The 24,154-nt window shown below is 45.0% G+C and overlaps 2 protein-coding genes across 3 annotated transcripts in view; one reads left to right on the top strand and one right to left on the bottom strand.

Annotated features, from left to right (window-relative positions):
• Nucleotides 1–20,635, top strand: part of LOC139696824 (tubulin polymerization-promoting protein homolog) — a 93,267-nt gene extending 72,632 nt beyond the window's left edge. For both annotated transcript variants that reach the window (XM_071595704.1, XM_071595705.1), the window contains exons 2-5: nt 9,510–9,782; nt 11,251–11,393; nt 13,412–13,541; nt 18,021–20,635. In XM_071595704.1, the coding sequence (XP_071451805.1) occupies nt 9,510–9,782; nt 11,251–11,393; nt 13,412–13,541; nt 18,021–18,206 (732 nt within the window). In that variant the 3' untranslated portion in view covers nt 18,207–20,635. The remainder of the gene's footprint in view (nt 1–9,509; nt 9,783–11,250; nt 11,394–13,411; nt 13,542–18,020) is intronic.
• Nucleotides 20,636–21,126: 491 nt separating this feature from the next.
• Nucleotides 21,127–24,154, bottom strand: part of LOC139696823 (beta-1,3-glucan-binding protein-like) — a 42,145-nt gene continuing 39,117 nt past the window's right edge. The window contains exons 8-9 of the mRNA XM_071595703.1: nt 22,433–22,531; nt 21,127–21,839 (exon numbers count right to left, since the gene is read on the bottom strand). Of these exons, the coding sequence (XP_071451804.1) occupies nt 21,723–21,839; nt 22,433–22,531 (216 nt within the window). The 3' untranslated portion in view covers nt 21,127–21,722. The remainder of the gene's footprint in view (nt 21,840–22,432; nt 22,532–24,154) is intronic.

The following is a 24,154-nucleotide window of genomic DNA, read 5'->3' as shown; positions in this document are numbered from 1 at the left end:
TATCTCCTCAACCGGGACTCGAACACCGGATCTTTACACTTGCCGGGCGGATGCTCTTAACCACTTGAGCTATCGAGGATATATGTAATTTACCCTGAGATCCGTGGGTCTTATATGTCGCCAAGCGCCCCGATTCTTTAGCCAAGAGATGGCGTCAGGGGGCTGTTTCACCCACCAAAGGAGAAATAGACAATACACAAGAGGAAAGGACAGTGGTTAGAATTCATACAACATCATACAGGAAAAGAACAGTGCGTTTCGTGGCACGCATAGCCAGAAGAAAGAGATGAGCCACATTGGCCAAATACACATTCAAACACGAAATCCCGCCAAACGGCGAATAAATACTCATATATACAGAAACATATATAAGGAAAAGGGATAGGAACACGTATAAAGGACGAACACAATAGAGGTGGGGAAGGCGGAATCGAACGGATCACAAGAGTAAAAATACCTCCTCAACCGGGACTCGAACACCGGATCTTTCCACTTGCCGGGCGGATGCTCTTAACCACTTGAGCTATCGAGGATATATGTAATTTACCCTGAGATCCGTGGGTATACGGGGAGGTATATATATATATATATATATATATATATATATATATATATATATATATATATATACCTCCCCGTACTACAACCTTTACGTGGTGGAAGGGCTTGTGCGTTCCGATGACCCCTAGAGCTGTGCTGGCGGCAGTAATAATAATTGCTCCTGGTAGGGTCACCCATGCCAGATAGGTCGAGGGTTAGGAGCCAGACGAAAGGTAGTCCACGCAGCGTCTGTTCCTCAGTGAGGCGGCTGCAATGGCGTCTGACCCCAATGGGGCGGCCAGTAAGTGATGATGTCACGTTAAAAACACTATTGAGGAAGGCAACAGGAAACCACCTCAATTATCATTCCCAAGATTAACATGATTGACTATAAAGAGATTTTGAGTCCTGGCAACTATGGGGCTCAGCCCAATCGGCCGTGTGTCGTGCCCGGCAGCTGGGGAGGCAATGCTTCCGCGGTCGTTACCCCACGAAACCCTTGCAAGGGAAATCCAGAAGCAGCAGGACAGAAGACGCAGGAGAAGAAGACCAAGTTAGTTAGAATAGGAACGTGGAATGTTAGGACAATGATGAGGACAGGGAAACTGGAGAATATTAAGCGGGAGATGGAAAGGGCAAATATAGATATTTTAGGTCTATGCGGGGTGAGATGGAAGGATAGCGGGGATTACTAGAGTGATCAGTATAGAATAATATACAGCGGCGGGGACGAGAGCCAACGAGGGGTTGCCATAGTATTAAATGAAGAGGTAGAAAGAAGCGTAGTCAACATAGAGCAGGTAACGGATAGATTACCACTAGTAGAGATAAAAGCGGAACCGACGAGCTTGGTTATTATTCAGGTATACATGCCACCGAGCAACCACAAGGAAGAAGAGGTCGATAGGATATACGATCAGTTAGAGGACATAATCGCGGGTGTTCCTGCAGGGAAACATTTGATAGTGATGGGGGATTGGAATGCTACGTTAGGCGAAGGAAGAGATGGTGATGATGTGGGGGACTACGGTTTAGGCACGAGGAATGACCGAGGGGAGAAAGCAGTTGAGTTCTGCAGGAGACAGGGGTTAGTCATCATCAACACTTGGTTTAGACACCACAAAAGACGCAGGTATACATGGAAAATGCCAGGTGACTCAGAAAGGTATCAGCTTTAGATTTAGCAGGTAGAAAAGTTTACGTATCTCGAAAGTGTTTTGGACCAACACGGTCAAAGTAGTAGGGACGTAAGGAGAAGAATTGCGCTAGGCAAAGAGGCTTGTTGAGAAAAGAATCGTAAAATCTTTTATGCGGAGAGTAGTTATGTACGGCGCGGAAACGTGGTCATTGAAGCAGGAGGATATACGTAGACTGGAGGCTTTTGAAATGTGGGTGTGGAGAGGAATGGGAAGGTGAAATGGAAAGAGAAGAAAACAAATGAGAGATACTTGGTATGGTGGGCGAAAAGAGGGGTTTGTTGGGAGAAATCCCATGGAGGCAGGAAAAGTCGATGAAGGGGGTTTTGACCGGTAGTGGAATGTTGAAGACTGTGATAGAGGGGAGAATATTGGGCAAACGAAGAATGGGAAGGAACAGGATAGGGATGTTGGACGGGATGAAGGGAGGAAGAAAGTACTCAGAGATGAAGGGTCACCTGATGTAGAGTAGGATGTTGTGTTTTGTTAGGAGTCACAAAATATGTATTTAGGAGCTGTGTCCATCCAACAACCTAGCTTAGAGTTTAGATAAGAATATTGTCTCGTCTGGAAGACGCCCGGGTTTATCGCACTGCAGGTTTCCCTGATGTAGTTCCGCCAAATGTGAATCGGCGTCATAAGGAACGGCTTCCGAATAACGCTTTTATGAGGATCCTAAATTCCGATATATTTCATGACTTTAAATTCCTGGATATATATATCTATATATGTATATGTGGGTCGCGGTAGTCCAGGGGGTAGAGCGTTGGACTGCTGACCGGAAGGGCCCGGGTTCGATTCCGGGGCAAGGCACTGTGGGCACCTGCATCTCTACCCAAGCTATGTGATTTTTCGGGTACCAGAGATATACATTTATTTATGCACACATTGATGATGTAGACGCACTCACGAGAGCAATATAACACTTGGACGGCACAATAGAATTCAAAATCTAAATAGGAAACACGTAAAACGATACTCCCATTCCAGAAAGTTTAAGGCTTCTCTGAGGCCTCCTTTAGGTCAGACCTCAGGGTCCTTATAAAAAAGTTATTCGGAAGCCGTTCCTTGTGACGCCTGTTTTCCCTCTGCGGAACCACATTAGGGAAACCTGCATTGTGATAAACCCGGGCGTCTTCCAGACGAGCCAATAATCTTATTTAAACTCTGTCAATAAGGAAGGTTTGAAGATTTTAGTGCACATCTCACGTCACGTGCCCCTGTGGGTCCATCTTCTCGATTCCATCTTGCTCGTATTATGCTCAAAGTGATACCTCTGAAGATTAGGGTTTTAAGGCAGCTGTGTAAAATCTTCAAACTTTCTACTCCGTGATTAGAGGGCCAAACCGAGCGAGAGGGAGGAAGAGGGGTGGCAACTGCCGCGGAAGAAATCCGGACCACTGGTGTGCTTTCGATGGGTCGAGTGCATCGGTCGTCTTAAGGCGCCGTCGTCTCGGCCGAGTGAGCCTCGCCGCCTCCGTGCAGGAAGAAAGTGCTCCCACTCCCGCGCACCACATTCCCAATTGGGAGAGGCATTGCTGCACCTCCTTCAAATGGGAGACCCGTCCCCCAGAGGAGAACCATTCCGAAGACGGTGTCGACACTCCCTCTCCCTCTCCGGCGGCTGCTTTCCTCTCCAAGCGAGAGGCGGTTGCGCGAGTGCTGGGTGGGGAGAACGCATTTTGGGACGCGGCGGCAGTTTTCGGGGCGATGGAGGCAAGACCTCCCCCGAACGGCATCTCGCCGACTCCGCGCATTAGAGATCCAATATTGACAATCAAGATTTGCTTTGAATCTTGTAAACACTCGGAGATTTGTCCGTTCGATAAAAAACGTCGGAACGTTCATCATTTGATCCGGTCACATGTTTCTGCATAAGGAAAAGGAGCCATTTCTCAAGTGGTGAGGAAATTATTTTCTGTTTTTTTATCCGTACAAGTTAAATTTGCACTAATAATACTTAAGAAATGGGAAATTTCGTCACAGCCGTTGAAGTAACGGCCGCGAAAATTGGGCACTCTTCGAAATACATGGCTGCAGAATCAGATCCTGAAAAAAACTTTTCGAATCTTCATTTATCGTATCCAATGCAAATGGGAAAAGCCAGCGTGGAATCAGGTTGCCCGGTGGGAAACAGCAATGACCCGAAGCCATTAAATGAAATGCCGCCACCCAATCAGCACTCAATCTCCAGATCAACCTTTTCCGCTCCCGTGAAGTCTCAAACTATTCCCAAAGCTGGAGCAAAGGATGAGTTTTGGGTTTCCCCGTCGCAGCAGGCAATGCATACAATTGTTCGTGCATATACTTTCTACAGGATCTTACAGTCTTCATCTTCTCTCTCTCTCCGTGCAGTCTTATATAATAAATATTAGACTCCCACCATTCGCCTGCATCGCAATGAGGAGGAGCCCCGACGCATTCGACACCCGCGCCGCACACTTCTCTTTCCGCTCATCCCTCCCCTGCGCCCTCCGTCACTCGTCATTCCCTCTCCCTATCCTATGCGAACTGAACGCCTTTTTTGAAAATTGGTTTTATGCGTTAAGTTTTTATTATTCACACTCGTTTTTGTTTCTTACCCACTGACATTTGCATGATGCTATTTTTGGACAAAATGAATAAATAAAATGTTGTTCGATTGGAGACGCAAGAAAAGGCGACGCAAAGGATACACAGAGCACGAATTCTAGAGGGCAAAGCAAAGAGGAGGAGGAGGGGGGAGCGTGCTGGATCTCAATGCTAAGCGGACGATTCCCCGTAAAAGTGAAATCCTCGCTCAAAGCACACCTTCTGGGTGAGGAGAGAACCTCCGGGGCACCCTTAAAGAGAGGAGGGTGGAAACTGATTGGGCGCATCACAAGGGATGATGGTTTCCCGAAGAACGCAATTGAAGGAGATGGACGAATTGACGGAGGATGGATGGCCAAGGCCTGAGAGCTGCAAGAAGGTGCGATGGAAACATGTATCAGTGCGATGCAGTTCATGAAGGAGATGACTGATAGTTTGAAGAATTGCTGCAAGCCAATCGTCGGGTAATTAACCAAGGATGGTCGTCAAATTGAATACACTAGATCGTTTTTAATAGCAAAGGTTAAGATCCTCGCCACGTAAAATTCCACGCGCCAGCAATGACATAGCAGTTGTTATATGTTTGACACGAGTGACGTCCCCCAAAAGAAATAATTCATTTTCCCTTTTCGGAGGGAAAACAGCAGGCTTGCGGGGAAGGCCTGCCCGGCGCCGGAGAAAGCGTTCCCACGGGGACCGTCCCTCCTCCCCCCCGCCAAGCGGGAAGGGAGACCTCCCGGTCCATCCACTCTCTCTCTCTCCACCTTCACACTCCAAGACTTCGAGCCTCGCACTCTGCATCTCGCCGTCCGCCCGCGCGTCTTCTCCTCGCTCTCTCAGGAAGCCCCTTCGTCGCCATGGAAGTGTGCACGAGCACCACCGTGCACCATTATGCGCTGCGGATGCACGAGGACTTTCAGGCGGCCGTCACCACCGTGAGTCTTGCCGCCCGCAGCCTCCTCCCCGACCTCCAACGCGACCCGACCCCTTCCTCTCTCTCTCTCTCGAGTGAAGCACCGCGTCGTGGTGCAGGCCGTCGCGTGCGGGATCCGCAATTTGGTGCGGTGGCGGGAGAGGTCCTCTCCCGGCAGTTTCCCTCGATTGCCGTGGTGCACGGGACATCGCGACGCTTGACTGGGTTCGCGTGGGACGGACCGACCGCCAGCCTATTCGCACTTCCCTCTGTGCTACTACTAATACTGGCACTGCCACTGTCACGTCAACTAACGAAGATTGGCACAGCTAAAAGAATCATCGCCACCAGGATATTGGTTGGCAGCCATCCTCCTTTCATTCCCCGCTGTCTCGTCGAGCGAGCGGTCCTCCATCGTCAGTCACCCACCCACGCGTCTCTCGCTCTCCCCCGCTGCACCTCGCCTCCCCCCTTAAGTTGCCAGTGACCTCAGAATACCTCTCGTGGGTTGACTGCGCAGTCCGACTTGGTCTCCATTTCCACCACTATATCGTCCTTTCTTCCGGTGCTCTTCTGCGTACTTGTTCATTTCTTATTTTTTCCATCTGCTTGATTTTCAGCCTACACTTTAGGTAACACGGATAAAAAAAAGAATTTTGATTTAAAATGGAGCGTTATCTGAGGTCCAATGCAATGGGTTATTCACGTGGTCTTGAATAAACCCAAAGCTAAGGGTAATAGGTTATTGACCCCCGTTTTATGACGGACTTGTTGGGTGTGCATTTTTCTATTTGTTCGCTGCAATGTGAGGGAGCCTTGTTGTTACGATAAGGACTGAAACGGAATTGAAGATGAAATAAGATTGGTTTACAGAGAGGAAATGATAGTTCTCATCCGAATGGAATTGAACGTGCAGATCCAAGTTCGATCCTTCGCCGGTTCATCGCGGAAGGGACGTTGAATAGGGACGGGCACGTCTGAAGTTAAGGCGCGGGCGGGCGTGGAAAGGGGGGGGGTGCGGTGTGTGGCGGGTGTTTGCGCGGGGGTCCCCTCGGGATGTGCTCGGCACGTGTGTCGAGGTGCACTTTCAACTGCGACCCCCTTGGTGGCTTTCTTTCCCGTTGTTCGCTATCCCGCCGAGTGAGGGCTGTGGGAGCATCGGCTTTCTCGGACTTACTTCAGGAATTACACAGATTGTATCAAATGATTTGCCTTGACCGGGGGTCGAACCTGGGGCCCTCGATTTCCGGGCGTGTGCTTTAATCAATTAATATATGCATTTATTTGAATTTCTCAGACTAATGTCTGTCCTTGACTATTTCTGAGTGCTGCTACCAGTGAATTTGCAGCATTTTTATCAGCATTTTAATTTAAAAACACCAATTGGGTGTAGCATTTTCTGTGGTTATGCATATTGGTTCGCGTGAATTATGCCAACAGTCAAATTAAATTTAATAGGAATATTCTTGGCGAAAAGTGGAAGAAATGATTTTTTAAACGATTGAATCTTTCAAATAGTGATGAGGGGAGCGGAAAGTAGTTTGCAGTGAAAGCACGGTGGTCGCTTTCCTCGGGACGCCCTGAATGTTTCAAGAACTTCAGCGGAGTGCAAGTCCCTGCGCACAGTTATAGAAAGAGGGCACAAGGTCCGCTCTCGTCCACCGGCCATTAAACCCATTTCCGTGCTCCAGGGGTGGAAAAACATTTGGTAGTACTCATTGATCGAGATGACTCGAAAAATGATCATTGCATCACATTTAAATCGTATCTTTTCCCAATGCATTCGCCAATTCTTTGTCAAACCTTAACTGTAGCCCATGCGCATCTTCACCTGTTACTGTTCTAGCTTCAACTCTAATGTTCGATTAGAATAATTTTGATTAAACTGCAATAAATTGTTGTTTGTTATTACCAACTGATCCAGAAATTTTGCCATCTTGTAAATGAAACTGCTAATAAGTATTTGCGCTCATCGTATGCGAAGGAGAAAGAATTGTAATGAATGACGTGTTTGGTTGTAGCTTTTCGCTGCGATTGCTTTTGGTTGAGTACCTGAATTCCCCAAATAATCTTTCCGGGGTGCATCCTTCATTTGTGTGGAGCTGGGGAGAGGGGGATATTCCGGAGGCGACGGGAATGAACTCGCTACGTGATTGTTGATTGAGAAAACGAAATCTCAATTTCGGGGCGTGGAAGCCCGCGCGGAGGCCGTGGATCAAGCAGACTCGTGGTTCCTCAGATTGGACCGAGTTCTACATCGAATATGTAATAAAATACATACATATTGCAGCTTTTAGTTACTCGCATTTGAAAATGTATTTTAAATTTTACGTTTGTGTTTCTACCTTGAGAAGCATTATTTACTAAACTGGAAAATTACGCGTACAAATGGAGGATTTTATCTGCATTCTACATTACAGGATATTTTAACTTATTTCATTCCTCACGTAAAGCGATGCAACCTTATATTTACTTTTAAATAAATCCGTAATCAGCGGTTTTGGGTCTTTGAGTTCTAATTACGAAATGTAGTTCTTGTTTCTTGTAACTACGAAATGTAGCTCTTGTTTTTTCAAACTGAAATATTTCTTTAAAAATCCAAAAAAATCAGGTGACTTTCGTTTTTCCTCAACATTTTCCCGATCGCAATGCATGCTTATGCCGTGCGATCCTCACGATGGCGCAAGAGATCACATCGATGCCAATCAAATTAATGTTGCCGCAAACTAACGCATTTTCAAAGCATGTCACTTTAGTTTTCGGGAAACGCATGGATTTGTGGGTTTTGTGCATGGTTTGTGGGTGGAAAATTGTACGTAAATTGCAACTGGCGATTAAAACTGGGAGACGGGCATTCATTGAGCCACACCATTGGTTTTTGCGCATTGGCTTTCGTCGGCCAAATCCCATTGAATAAATTTGGAATAAAATTTGTTGCCTCAGGCGTAGCTTTATCGAATTGAAATTGAACGTATTGAAATGAAAGAAGCAACTTTGCAATTCCACACACAAACGGTTCATTTCAAACACGACCTACGTTTCGACGTTGGGCATCATCATCGTCACCTGATGGCGACGTCCAGCGTCGAACCCTAGGTCTTGATCTGAGCAAAGAGTAAAGAGCAAAGGTGCTTCTTTCAATTCAATGCTTTTGAATAAATAACCGACCGCCATCCCAGTCATTAAGCGATCTTGTACGAGGGTCATCCGGAAAGTAGTACCCGTTCGTGAAATAAAGACACAAAAGTAAATATTAACAAACATAAAAAATTTTATTTGAAAGAGGATACTTTAAACTACTTCTCAACATAATCTCCAAGCAAATTAAGGCATTTGTCATAACGTGTGACAAGTTTCTGTATTCCTGCTGCATAGTCCTTCGCCGCCAGCTCATTGAGATACGCGAGGGACCCATCTTGCACAAATTTTTGCATAATGCAGATGGTGTTTAACAATTTCATGAACAATTGTTCGAGAAACATTGGGAAAATGCTCACAGATGTCATCAATTGTGACGCGCCGATCGTTCCTCACGAATTCGTCAACTGAGCTCACCAGTTGGTCTGTAATGACAGACGGTCTCTCCGAACGCTCATCGTCGTGTGTGTTCCCCCTCCCCATGTTGAAGTTGCGACACCACCGCCGAACAGACGACTCGTCCATTACATTGTCTCCATACACCTCCTTTAATTGGCGATGAATATCACATGGGCGAACGTTTCTTGCATTGAGGAATTTAATCACTGCCCTCACTTCACAACTGGCGGCGTTCTCAATTTTTTTAAACATTGTAAACAATCACAGAAACAACACAGGCAATGCTAGCGTCACGCAACTTGGCTCAGAGAAGGCAGACAAGCCACTGAAGCTATCTGACCTCGTCCAGCGGCTACTCGCGTCGTCAGCACTTCATGCGGCACGAACGGGTACTACTTTCCGGATGACCCTCGTATCAATACCAGACACAACATATCCTTTATATCGAAAGGCAGGTACCAGGAGCAAATGGAACTGCCCGATAAATAAGAGGCTCCCAAATGTTTGAGATATTTCTTCAAATCTCAAATGCATTAAGTTCTCAGCTCCCTTCCACTTCGGTGCAGATCTTGATGCTTGCCCGCCAACGCAAACTTTTTCAAAGGGTCCTCAAAATTTGCGTTCGCGGCAATCTACATATGCATAGGCAATCGAAAAAGCGTGAATATCACTGTGGCTTCGTTTGCGCACGGCTGGGATGCTGTCGTGCAGTCGCGGTTTTCAGACGGCCTCCCTCCGCCATTCCCCCGCAGATGGCGGACGCAGTGGAGCAGCCCAAAGCTGACAGCGAGGAAGGCCCCCTCGCCAGCCCGATGCCCGTCAGCCCCGCGCCAGCAACACCCAGCCCTGCACCCGCGGCGGCGGAGGCGCCTCCGCCACCGGCCGGCCCTGCACCAGTCGCCACCCCCAAGAGGGGGGGCAGCAACCCGGCCTCCGCCAGCGGGAGCCCCTCCTGCCAGAGTCCGGTGCCAGGGCCGGACTCGCCCTCGGGAAAGGGAGGCGAGACCTTCAGGGACAGGTTCAAGGTCAGTAGATGGACTCGGGGTCGGCGGAGGCCAATGGCAGGGTCGAGGATTGACGGATATGGGTTCAATGCTAACGATAGGTTTCGGGGTCAAAGGTCGACGTCAGGTTCAACGATAGGGGTCCAGGGAAGTGAGCGTCCGTGGCCTCTACATGAATTATGTTCGTCGTCGCAGTTGTGGGCCGCGAAGTGTCCCCTAGAAGTGAGTCCGGCCGTCCTAGAAACGTTCGCCCGGAGTGGTGTGTCTCTTGGCGAAGAGCCTTCTGTCTTTGCGTCACCTCTGAGGCTCCGCGCGTAGTGCGCTTCAGTAGGACATGACATTGACACTTGACTGAGGGACACTTTCAACGCTCACGTTATAATCAGCACTTGACACACAAATATTGTAGCATTGATATTACGATATTCATTAGATTAGTTCTGCAGATAAATTAGTCAGAAAAAATATATCCATTCTCTGTGGTCTTAAAATGATGCTATCGCTCACGATGCTTTCACGTCGTTGGCCCTGGTCCAGTGTTTTTCGACTTCACCTTTGGCCCTCCTCTCCGCCCCGAATACAACCGTCATTCCTCGCAAGAGGTGAAAAGTCAAGGAATTATCAAGGAACCCATCTCGACGCGAGTGGAAATTCAACCCTCTGAACCAAGATCCCCCCTGACCCCGAGTAGCCTTTCAATCCGCTTCCTCATTCACATCCTTCACAATTCACCCACAACAAAATACTAGAATAGTTGACCCGCATTGATTACTTCAATCAGAAAGTTAACACCAATCCTTTACGTGAATGAAGTCTGGCAAAATTACTCGTCTCACATTCCTGTTCGTGTCTAAGCCAGGCTTCTTACCGTGCTTGCATACATATTTGTCACTGTTTATCCCTTTGACCTCCCTCCATTTTAAACTCTCGAATCTACTCTTGAGCATAAATAAACTTTCATAATTCGGTGGGGAGGTTTGCATTCAAATATTGGGCATCTCTCTGGAGGGTTCAAGGATTTATTTCATTTTTATGAGTTGCATTAATTTGATCCGAGTCATAAAATATCCATCAATACTTTGGCGTCCTAGAACGTATGCGTTAAAATTTATTGGAATTTTGGCCTCTAAAGTATGCGATACTTTAATGTAAGCATTAACTCATTTAAAATAATTTTAATGCCAAATTGAAAGAAATTACTACTGTATCCACGAAAAAATGAGAAAATGTAATTCCAATGCGTTACACGATAGCAATTAGGACATTAATGTCTCCTTTTCTGATCATAAACTGACTATTTCTGAAATGTTTTGGAGAATTACCTGCATCTTAATTCTTTCCAGCTAGTACTTGTACGTTGAATGCAATGAGAGATGCGTAAGCAATCAAGACACATAATTAGACTATGCTTGATTTGTCAATAAGAATGTTTCACAGGATGATTTCCAGTGTAATACCCTGCATCTGATGGCAATCGTCTCCCGCGCAGGCCTTTTCCAAGTTCGGAGACACCAAATCTGACGGCAAGCACATTACACTCTCCCAGAGCGACAAGTGGATGAAGCAGGCGAAGGTTATCGACGGGAAGAAGATTACGACCACCGACACTGGAATTTACTTCAAGAAGTTCAAGTAAGTCTCTATTTGTCGTATATGATCTCCTTTTTCCTTTGTTTCATGATTCACATGAACTTTGACCCGTTCCGTGAGGTAATCGTTTGTGGGACCGGGAAATTTCTACCATGAGGACTCCGTAGAAAGTGAATGCCAGGAAAAATTATTTGCGTTTGCACCGCACTGCATTTAGAAACAGGGTATTGTGGAATTAAAACAATTTCTAATTCAATAGCTTGAGGATTAGTCTTATACTTTCGGTCGCACCAAATTGACCACTTTGCCATTGTTTTTATCACACCTCTGTTGCTATCACTTGATCAAAGCCATGCAGGCATGAGATATGTGAAAATAGGCAATCATTTTATCGATTTTATTCTCCACTCGTATTTCTGATTAATACTGTATTTTAATCGAAAATCTTTTATTCTTGTTTACCTCGAAGCTTTTACAAACGAATACTCGGTAATTGGTGGCTCCATGTTTAAAAATATTCTTTTTGTACAAAATCTCCATATCACCGAAATATTCCGCTGAACGATGATGATGGGCTAAAGATATAAGGCTTATTTATTTGCCTGGTGAATTTAAGATGAGACTTGATCACTTAATGGGAAGCTTTGACAGGCTCTCCGATTATAATTCTGCTCGAGTGATAGATTAAATGAAGTGATTGATTGCTGGTTTTGTGAAAAATAGACGTTCAAATTATCCAAGTAATTTAGGAAAATACCGCTACCGATTACCGTCGGGATTCTCACTTCAAATGCTATAAAGATGTACTTGCTGAGCTGTGTATGTGTATAAATTATAAGCATATACGTGCAGGACTGTGTATGTATATACACACTCATGTGTGCATTTATGTGTAAGTATACATATTTCTATATGTGTGCATATTATTTATTAGGTAATCAATCGGTTAGGGAAGGTTTAGGATGTGCACAACCACCAAATAAATATTTTGTGACTCCTAACAAAACACAAAATCCATCATCCTGCTCTACATCAGGTCCCTCTTCATCTCTGAGTACTTTCTTCATCCCTTCATCCCGTCCAACATCCCTATCCTGTTCCTTCCCTTTCCTCGTTTTCCCAGCATTCTCCCCTCAATTAAAGTCTCCATAATCCCGCTGCCGGTCAATACCCCCTTCATCCATTTTTCCTACCTCCGTAGGATTTCTCCCAACAAACCCCTCTCTCCGCCCACCATACCAAGTACTTCCTCATTTGTTTTCTTCTCTGTCCATTTCACCTTCTCCATTCTTCTCCACACCCAGATTTCAAAAGCCTCAAGTCTACGTCTATCCTCCTGCTTCAATGACCACGTTTCCGCGCCGTACATAGCTGCGCTCCATATCCAGGTTTTTACAAGTCTTTTTTATCCTCACTGATCGTCCCCGTCATCAACTCCCTCCTCCTTGTGAAAGTCTCTTTGCCTATTGCAATTCTCCTTCTTACGTCCCTGCTACTTTGACCGTGTTGGTCCAAAACACTACCGAGATACGTAAACTGTTCTACCTGCTCTAGTTTTTGCCCTCCTATTTTAATATTTACCTTAGCCTTTTTCTTTCTGGTAGATCACATAATCTTGGTTTTATTAATATTGATTTTCATCCCATACCTGTCACACTGAGTTATTTGGCAACCTTGTCTTTTTCTAATAGTTCTTCCTAACTCTGCCCATCCGGACTCCCCGTTCCCCACTCGCACCTGAGCAGTCTGAGATACATGTACAGGTTGCGTATTAGGCTCCTGTCCCTCCAATGTACGATTCAGATTTCTATTTTATGCAATATACCCATTAGTTTTTCCCAATTCACTCTATCAAACGCCTTTTCGAAATCTACCTAACAGTCAAATACGTCCTGGTTGCATTCTATATTTCTATCGATTAGTGATCAGTGATCTCATTAGTGCAATGGCATCACGCGTGTGTATATTAGTATGTACGAGTACTTAAAGACAAATAATAACGCATTAACTTTAATGTGTAAAGCAGTTAATCACGAGTATTTCATCGTTTTTCTTCTCAGGGCACAGAAGATCGGATTTGAAGATTACAAGAAGTTCTTGGACGAATTGGCAAAGAATAAGAAAGCTGACGTGACGGAGATGAAGAACAAGATGGCTTCATGCGGCACTCCGGCCCTCACGGGAGTTACCGTAAGTCTCCTCACCTCGACGAATGACCTTGAACAACCGAATGGCATTGGGGGTCAATTGCGAGCTCGTCCACGGCGAGTGTTGTTGTGCTCCTGCCGCGAGTTGCTGTCAATCGTGGAGTCACGCACGGAATCAATTTCATGGACATACTCGTCCATCGAGCACATTTCGTTCGCTTGAATATATTTTCCGTCTATTCGTCACTCGTGCCCCGCCATTTGGGAAATTCGACCACGTGTCCTCATGATTCGCACTTCCGGACGATTATGTCCCGAGTTTCCACCGTGGGATATCCGATCCAAAATTTGATTTGAAAACATTAGAAAGTACATCCATTCTTCCAATTCTTGTTATCCTATCAATCGGTTATTTGATGTTTATTCTGGTCTTTGCCATTTTTCGTCAATCATTCAACAACGTCTATTTTGGAGAGATTCGCACGCGGCTCAAGATTTGGTGCCGTAGGATGGAAGTGACGAGCGAAAACATTTAACCTTTTAAACATTTTGACGCCATCATTTGTCGATATTCCGACCCGATCATAAAGGCCTCTCTCTCGATGTCTCCTCCGCATATGCTGTTTCCTGAATGTCCTTCTCTACCCAGACATCGGCCATACCCAGAGAGAGAGACACTGAATAATCAGTTGATTAATTCGTAAATGTTTATTTAAGTTAGTGGTTAAACTTTCTCTTCTCGGCAGCAAGCAGGGGGGGCATCATCGTTGTAAACGATGCAAATGGTGCACGGGAAATGGGAGCCGGCGGCATCCCGGTGATTACACAACCAACAAACACTCAAAAGTTAAGCGGGTGGCGTGAACGCCAAGGATAAACAAAATTGCACTCTTTTGTTTCCACGTGCAGAGTTCATCGCGCATGCGCGCGTGCACGATGGGAGGTTGGATTCCATTCCATTCCACTTCATCCTTGCGCTCTTTAGTGTGGGTTCTTGACTGCTGATCACATATTTTCGCTGTCTTCTCTTCAAAGGTCAATCTAGCATCACTAAGAGTTGACTCCATTGGATCCTTCCCCCATGCCAATGCCAATGGACTCGACCACATTCTCTTCTTTATGGCCAGCTAGAGATTAAAATACTTCCTCTTGTGTTTTTCCTTCTTTCATTGATATCCTCACGTGTACATCTTCTTCGTCGAGGCACATTCCTTTGAATTTCATTCCTATAGAGGAGAAGCAGGTGAATTAGATGATTTCTCTTGCAACTTTCCTTGTTCGGTTCTCCTGACTCTTAGTTCTCTATCTAATTACTTCTAGTTATTTTTCATCCTTTAATAAAAAAACTATTTTCTTCACTTTGCGTTGTGTTCATCTTCAAAATCAGCCGTTTCTCCGAATCTGATTGCATCTCAAGATGCTTATTTTTCCCATCTTAAAAACCGCCGCCTAAACTTTCCCCTTCTGTTTCTCTTGTCTGCTTTTTATTCTCTCCAAGGAGATCCGAGGCTCTCTGCCTAACTTCTGACTAATATTATTACCGCTAATTTATCTAAAATCCTAGCCATCCTTATCTCTTTATCGAGATTCACAGTTGTTCCTCTTTCATATATTTTCCATTTTTCCCTCCTCTGTTCGCATTTCGTATCAACCTTTCTTACTAGGTCTCATCTCCATAGAAGGTTTTACTTCAGTTTCACCTCTAACAATTCACCTCCGGCAATATTTCCTTTGTCTATCCATAGAGTTCGCTGCAAGATAAAAGAACTCTCACAGAGTAAGATGGGAAAACCACGCACATAATTAGAGTTACGGCCGTAAAGTACTTAATTGACCGAGGAGGATTCAAGAGAGATAGAAAGAATACCATAAGATTCTAGATGTGCAGAATATCAGGCCAGCAACTGCAGATGAAGAAAGGGAATATGAGGAAGATGGGGACAGCTCTGGCATACTTGATGCCTAGATGAAGAGGAGAGATGGAGGGAGATTTAAGGGACTTGGAATTAAATGAAGCCATGGGTATGGTAAACAAATCGGCGAAACTACTTAGGGGTTAAGGAAAACGCGGAAGGAATGCATATTATGGTTTATATTTTTATTTATAGTATTTGTGAACTACAGAACTAGTGTATTAGTTTGGAGGGAAGATGATTTCTTTAGGAGCAGTGTTAGTTCCCAAAAGGCAGCCGTGAGCATCGTCATGAGATAGCAATGAGTTTGATTTTGCTGGCAGGTAAAGCGGCGCTTAGAATTATCAATGAGAGGATGGAGAGCTGGGCCTGTGGGGTGGTGATCGGTTTGGGTTCAGGGAGGGAAGCGTGATGGAAAGGAACATCGAGTACAATCAGGGTGTGTTTCCTGGATTTAGAGAAAGCGTTGGATAGAGTAAATTGGGTGGAAATATTGAGCCTGTCATGGAAGAGAATTCTCCTCGATCTGTACAAGACACACACAGCTCGGCCACGTGTGGCGAATGGAGAGCAGGGGTGGGCAGTGTTTGGCAGGTTCGAGTGCTGCACTCTATCATCAGCTCTTTTCAGTCGTAAGGGAAGCCATGGGAAAAAATTCAGATAGGAATGAAAGTGGGGGGGGGCGTGAAATTCGTAAAATCTGTTAGGTTTGCTAATGACCAAGCTCTAGTGGGTCAGTCAGCCAAAGGGTTGCAAGTATTGCTGAGTGAATCGGCAATTCAGTGCGACAAGTATGGGATGAGAATCAATATTAATAAAACAAAGGTCAAGTGGTTTATGAGAAGTGTTAAGTATTAAAATGTCATAAACGGGTGGAACAGCCTGCGTATCTCGGAAGTGTTACGGAAATAAATGGCCGAAGTAGTATGGAATAGATTGTGTTAGTCCAAGAATCTTTCACAAAAAGAGGAAATAGATGACACGGAGGTAAAGAAAATAGAAATTTTCATGTGAAGCGTGGTTTTTCTTCATTGCGGAAACTTGATCATTGAAGCAGGATTGCGTATGCGTAGGTTGGAAGTTTCTGAATCGTAGGAGCGATGGAGAATTTTGATTGGCGGTGATAAGGAGTTGGTTGTTATTACAGGGGAGGTCGTTCGGTAATATACGTGGAACGTAGACTGGATAGCGATGTTACACGAAATGAGGGCAGATAGGAAACATTGGGAATTGAAGAACAGTTTTATGCAGTGTGGGGTTGTAAGTAATCAGACGAATCGAAGTAATGTAGTATGCGCCCTAAAACGCTAGAATACCACAATACAACGTATTTTCTTTTTGATTCCTTAAATATGTGAATTTCGAGACTTTGTTCATTATTTGCATAAATGGCCGTGATTTATAGATAGCACGTTCGTTCCCGACCAATTTAAAGATTAAACTAAATTAAATGTGATAGATTTTCTTAAAAGTTCGCAGCCCGTTTGCCAACTTCGTCATCACTTCTCCCAAACATCTTCCTCTTGTTATATTTGCATTATATTACATTGTAAATGCAACATTATGCAAATATAATATGCAATGATGTTGATTTGTAAACCTACGACATTCTGTGTGCATTTCGAGAACCTCTTATTATAAATTATTTCCCCGTTTATTAATCTTTATATTCTTCCTAATATTTCCGTTAAAAATGCATTGCTTGTTCTTTTTCCTTCTTCGGATCATTCAATTTCAAAGACTCCTTCATTGTGTTCTCAAATTACGCACAATTCCACTTCTTTCTATTTTAACCTTTGACAAATCTGCAGTGATCTCATCTTCCAGCTATCACCTCATCACCGCGCTTGGCTCATGCACTGTCAACCAGAGTGCCTCTTCATTTGGATTCGCGAACTACACACTAGTCCTTCAACCAGAAAGTTGGTCGACCCTCCCCTCCCCTGTTCAATGCTCGCACCCCTCGTTTGGACTGGGGTGGTCCGTCTCTAAATGCTACAAGTTAGTGCTAAGTCATTGTGAGTTGCGAATGCTGACTAGAGTGATGACAATAGATGATGAAAAATTTACATTATACAAATGAAAATTTGAGATGTTCAATTGCATTTAAGACAATTTACAGAAAACTTGCGGAAAAGATCCATGTATATCTCCTTAAGATGTTTCATCCGTGTTTCCTTCCTACGCACACCTTTGCTACCCCGCTACCCTTCCTTCGCGGGACCCCCTCCCCTTACATTTCCGCAGCCAAGTCCCATCGACGAATCCAACCGCCCGATTCTCTTCCTTCTGAAACGACTGGTCCCAGATGCTTCCACCTCCCGCTTCTACATTTATAATTCTGTTCTTCCTCTTGGTCCCCCGTCGTTCAGCATCACGTCTCCCTGGTCCACGGAGTGCCGTGCCAGAGTAGGCCGTGACTGCCGCGTTTCCAAGTACCCCTTTAATTTCACGGTTCAATGTCTCTCTCAGTCGCCGCCAACCTTAGACTCTCTCTCCCGGATATGCAAATGCGGAACCACCGAAGGCCCTCGGGGCCCTCGGCGGCCCAGTGGGGGGGGGCGTCGAGAGGCCCCTCTGATTGACCCCTCCCCCTCTGCTCTCCCCAGGCGCAGTCCGTCCAGGCGGCGGCCGTGGAGCGGCTGACGGACACGAGCCGCTACACGGGCTCCCACCGGCAGCGCTTCGACGAGAGCGGCCGGGGAAAGGGCATCGCGGGCCGGAAGGACATGGCCGACGGCTCCGGATACGTCCAGGGCTACATGAACAAGGACACGTACCGCAAGAATCGCTAATGGCTCATCTCTGCGATCCCCCCTCTCCCAGGGGCGAGGGGTGCAATCTCCCCCCCCCTCGGATGACAGAGAGGACGACGCACGAATGGACTTAACAATGCGTGTGCTCATTGCAAGGGGGGGTGGTGGGGTTGGTTTTTGTTTGCTTCATGTTGACATCTTGGAGAGAGAGTTTGGGTGAAGTCGCCATTCGGCCAAAGGCGAAACTGAAGTCTATTTGGATTTGAAGGTATGGTCAGCCTGGTCGTGGCGCCGATGTTGGCCTTATGAAGGTTATTATTACAAAGCGGTTAAGCCGGTCGAAATTATTAGACCATAGCATATTATGAAATGATTTGAAGAACTTCAAAAAAATACCTAACAAAGTAATGGTTTTCGTGAGAATCAAATTACATCGCCGAGGCAAGCAAACTATAAGGAAGGCAAACTCTTTGCCGATTGCAAGTTGTTCTTCCACTGCAGTATAGAGCTTTGTGCGAAGCAACTTCAAACAGCTTCAGGCTTTGGGCGTCGGGAGGCAAGCGGGAAGTGCGCTGTGGGATCAATCTCCGAGGCCCACTCCATTCACGAGGGAGCGCTTGTCAAAGTCACTTTTTATCTCTATTGAAAAAGTAAAAAACGTATTTTTGTCTGTTTATTGATCTATTCTGAAAAGTTTTATATTCTAAAACAGGTTAAAATAAGCATTCAGTAGCCTCGGATTCAAACCACACCTGAAAAGGCATTGGCCCAGAGGAAAGCTTCACTCATCCCCTCTCTCCTTCTCCCCCCCACGCACGTGCTGAAACGAAAACATTCCCCATGCATACTTACCTCCTCACAGCCTAAGTATTTTACTCGAGTCTTTTTCATATCAAGACGTTGATAGCACAAAAAATTTGAATACTACATTGTGGCCTTTTCATTATTGACGTTATGGAATTAAAATAACTTAAGTAGACCCCGACGTAATAGTGAAGGAAGAACCATTTGCATAGTTAAAGATTTTTGATCACCCAAGGATAGGTCTTAATTTTGACGCTATGGTACTCGATGATTTGCGATGGAGTTGGTTCCCTGTTTGGACCGAAGTGGTGGAGCTTCGCTTTTGGCGCGTGGGCAGTTTTAATCATTCTGGAGGGACGAGGCGGCCCGCCGTTGCCTCGCGTGACATTTATACGCTCTTATTTCGCGGATGTGCAAATCCAACCGCTGATTTCCGCCTACAGAGGAACAATTTTCGTTTAAAGGAGTGAGCTTCGTCGCACTTAACTCACGAGTACTGTCTCCGTAGATGGTGATCAATACCCTAGTTAGGCTCGATGGAGCTGCAGCAGACGATATTTATTAGTTTTTTGAAAACCTTTCCGGCTAAGTGTGTGTGTAATGTGCTTTTCGCTTCCCCCCTTCTAGGAGACAATGAAATGGAGGAGAAACGTCATATGTAATTTTTGGAAATATTTTTGGAAATATTTGGGAGCAAATTTTCAACAAAGTAGTTAGCATTTTGGAAACTTCATGGCACTTTTTAAAGCCTGTTTAATTTACTGTTTGAAGAGTTTAGTTGAAAAAGATGGATGAGTTCAGAGACCCATGGCAACCAATGGAGCATACGGTAACGTGGATTGATATTGCTCTGATTTCATCAAATCAAATTTGAAAATTTTCTGAACATTGTCTAACCTGTGTTAGCAGTTGGCATTCTCTTATTTGTATTTTTGGGCACTTAATTAATTAAGATGATCAAAGGAAAATAAACAAATTCCCTTTTCAGCCAAATATCTGCCAATTTTTTGTTTCAACTAGTTTTCCATCATCATATTGTAGACTGTCGAGTCCGCTAGTGTACTCTGACTCCGGCGTATTGCCGTCAAAAGTGCCCAAATTTTCGGAATTTGCCGAACACAAGCAAACATTTATTGTCGAGAATGTTTACTGTACAAATATTAACTGCACAACATGGCTGGGTGATCCCTTCGTCAAGGAGTAAACCTCACATCCTGTTTTACCCCGTTCGCAAGCATTGTGTTGACAATATTTTCTCTCTGCATTTGCTCTCTCTGTGTCGATTGGAGATGTTTTCAACCCTGTTGAGAGTTTTAAAGCGTTTTCTATTTATGTATCCGGTGGTAAAATCAGGTACTACACCAAATTCTGTAAATAATTCATTCCCAACAAGATGAGTCTAAATCTGAAGTGCACTGCATAAGTACTTGTAAATAATCACAAAAGCAAAACAGTCATGATACTGTGGAAGCCTGTCCCGTCTTGTTTCTCGTCAGCTTGATGTAACCCTTGGATAATGGACGCGGCTGACCTCCTCCTGCGAGGTTTAACTGTAGAGCACCTTCTTCATGTTTTGAAATTGGTGCATGATTTGTGACCAGCTGCTGTATTATTTAATGAAGTGTATAGTACTAATGTACGATTAAAATTTATGATTGACTTCATGGGATGTTCACTTTTCACTTTTAATGGCCGATATGTTACCTAGAATCTTAATTCGGGTGGATTCTCTCGATGAAACCTGGATTGGATCTCAGGTCACCGGCCGCAAGTGCCCATAATCGCCATATTTCCTCTTCTTGTTTAAGGTAAATGCGAAGGGCGTTCCCTTGCTAGAGCTTCGCCCTTGAGCCCCGGGAATCAACCGGCCACCAGTCAACATCCCAAGTCCAGTCACCCATTTTGTTCCAGTTTGATTTCGCTTGGCAACGTGCTCTCTCACCGGACCCTCGTCTCCCGTCATCCCCCACCGAGCGTCTCCTTCCTCCCCTATCCTCAGCCTCAGGGGTCCGCGTTCATTCCATTTGTGCATCGGATACCACATTTCGGAATCACGCAATCCTTTGCTTTCGTGCCTTGACTAGAAATGTTTAAATGCCTGTCGAAGGATAAGATTTCCGATCTTTGTCCCTAAGAAAAAAAGCTTACACTTGGATCTTTCATAAAAAATGTATTAATTGGTTGTTATTTTTCAGATATGAATTTGATTCAAGATTGGTACAAAATAAAATTCAATGCAATTCATACGAAATCCCTTGGTGTGGTGACTTGATCAAATCATGCAGATCACAAATATTTAATTCATTGTTTTCAATCGTAAATTTTGTGAAATTGTTCCATGATGAACAATGTCTAAATAAAACTTTGTAAATCCACATATGTCAAATAAACTTTAATGATGTGACCCACTGTGGTTCAGCATGATAAGGTTGTCCACAGTGAAACCTGGGTCGCATTAAATTTTATTTTTCCTGTGCTGCGATGTGAAGCGAATACATTTTTATTTTGACATTATTCACGAAAAGTTTGCAATGACTTCCAGCCACCACCCACATGTAGTTGCAGTCAGTGAAATCCCCTTGCACCCTTTAAACACCCTACAAACACCCTTCCCGACCAAAGAGTGCCGCTGAAGATTCTTCATCTCGCCTCCGAGGTCCATGGGTCCAGGAATCCTCGCTTCGGCGATGTTGCGCACCGACCACCAAGGGGCCCCCGACCCCTCCGGCGCCTCCAGCCCCCCCCCCCCCGTTAGAGGGCCCAGACGCGGACGTAGTCCACTTTGAGCGCCGCGTGCTCACCGTTATTGCTCCCGCTGCGCCATGTCCGGTGCCACGCGTTCTTCTGGCTCCAGAAGTCGAAACTCGGCTGCAACAATCGACAACAATGGCATTGTGAATTGAGTGGACGACGGATTCCGTTTGGCATGCAACGCGCACAACAATTCCAAGCCTTAGCCACCGAGATTTGAAACGGGGTTTGTCAAACATCTTCAGAGTGAAAATATTCAACATCACGGGTATTTCATCATTTACATTACACACATTAGTACTTAACATTTAACTCTCTCGCACACACTCACTTCTCCACAATATGAAATTCGAGAATTGCTGCTGAATTCAAATGCAAAACGACCGTTTCATATTTGTTTTCTTAGAATCTTTACTCTTGAGATCCCCCAGGATTTATGACATCAACCCAAAAAAAGAGGGAGAGGATTTGAAAGAAGCGAGGTAGATCTAATAAGAACGCTCTGAAATTCAGAGACTTTCTGCCCCCACAAAGGACACCTTGCGCGCGTCAAAATCTGATCAGTCGACTAAAATGTCTCGACAACGTATAATACGACAAAATCGACACATTTTAAGATGTTATTTCCGCAATGTAAATATTAAAAAACTCTCCCATCACCCAAGGACCCTTTTAATGAAAAACTAAAGTAAGTGGCTTTCTACACTTACGTTTGGCGAATTGTTGCTCCAAGGCTTGGGAGGTTGGTTGACGGCATCGTCAGGGAAGTAGGCGATCCCACCAACGGCAACGCCCATCGATATGTAGAACTGTAGCGGAGGGAAAATAATTTCAGACTCTCGATAAAAGACGAGGTCGACGGAATTAGATAAGATCTCACTGAAATTCGCGGGCACCAACCGATGCGCCGACGACATTCCCGGGAGCATCGATTCTTCATTCGGAAAAAAGTCTTCGTGCTAAAAACACCCAAAATGTGAGATTAATGACTTTCTTTTGATCACGAACGTGAGTGTTGTCGAGAAAAGGGAATGATGCACACAGCGCGCTGCAGAATTGCGCGTTGAGGAAAATATTCTCAATCAACTTCCATTTCTGCATCAAATCGTATCTGAAACCTGAAAAAGGAAGCTCAGACAACTCGGATGGCCTTTGCACGAAAGCGAACATTGAATAGCAGCTTGACTACATCCGCAATTTTGGCGAGTGGTTATCCAAATGGCGGACCGTTTCAAGCATTTACTGTGCTGAAGTCAGTACGGGACGTCAAAACAAGCTACAGCGAAGTGAAAGCGTTAACAAGAGAGAGCTAATATTTTTAAAACTAATTTATTACGGAAAACCCGCACTAATAACTGCTACACTTTTACGAATTTATTTCGAGATTAACTTCAGAAATTATCTTTTTCTTTCAACGTATTTTTAGACGTGCCGCTTACGTGAACACTTCAAAAAGTTTCCTTATTCTTTCCAACTCCTTTCTCTCGCCATCGCAAACACGAAGAATAAGGTGTTGTCGTAGTATTCTCCCAAACTCTCGCGAAAGGTTTGTTTTCCTTTGAATGGAGTGTTGGCAGGACGCGCGTTTTTGTCCGGCCACGGAGCAAAACGCGAGCGGCGTCCGAAGTTGAATCCCGATGCCACCAACTCGGAATAGACCATCGCTGCGATGTAACGTCTATTTCACCAAAGGACCCAACCATACTGCCATGCTCTTCCCACATAAAATGCATTCGATATTGATTGATCGCACGTATAAAAAACTTTTCTTCCATCCCAAACGCTTAAGAATTCCGTAGCAACGTTGAGTCAAGTGTCACAATACGCCATCACCGTGGTCAAATTGTAAAAATTATCTTTCATCAACATTAGTAGTAGTATGGTTAATCCTTAGGAGCGTACCTCCCCGCAATTTTGAATGGTCTACCTTGAGATGGCGTGCACAAAGTCTGAATACTGCCATCGTGTATCATCCGAAGGATGCCTCACGGAAACTCGCATTGAGTAGGAAACCCAAATAGCCTTATAAATAAAATGACGGTGACGGTGGCAAAAGGATGCAGATTCGCCTCGATGAATGAATTCCCTTCTAATCGTTGCAATCTATCTCGTCCCGATAGGTTGAGGGTATCGTCACGGTTGTGTCCAGGGAGATGAGTGGCAACTAAAAATGAACCTCGGCTCAAGAAAATCGCAGGATTTCAAACGTATGGACGGATTATAAGGGAATGCGAGAGCACGATAGTTGGCTTCCAGGGAAGAATTCCATCTTGGCTTCACTCTCGCCAATAGGCAAACAAATTACGCAGGGGCCGAATGACGACGAATCGCACTGTCGCCATTTAGGCCATTTCATAGGCTGTCTGAAATAAGCGTTGAACTGAAAGGAGTTACCCTTTCCGAAGGTGGAATTGTGGGCAGGGGACCTGGGG

This window comes from Hetaerina americana, unplaced genomic scaffold (assembly GCF_022747635.1).
Source record: "Hetaerina americana unplaced genomic scaffold, ioHetAmer1.1.p SCAF_7, whole genome shotgun sequence".
Lineage (NCBI taxonomy): Eukaryota > Metazoa > Arthropoda > Insecta > Odonata > Calopterygidae > Hetaerina > Hetaerina americana.
This window is presented reverse-complemented; position numbering and strand designations above follow the sequence as displayed.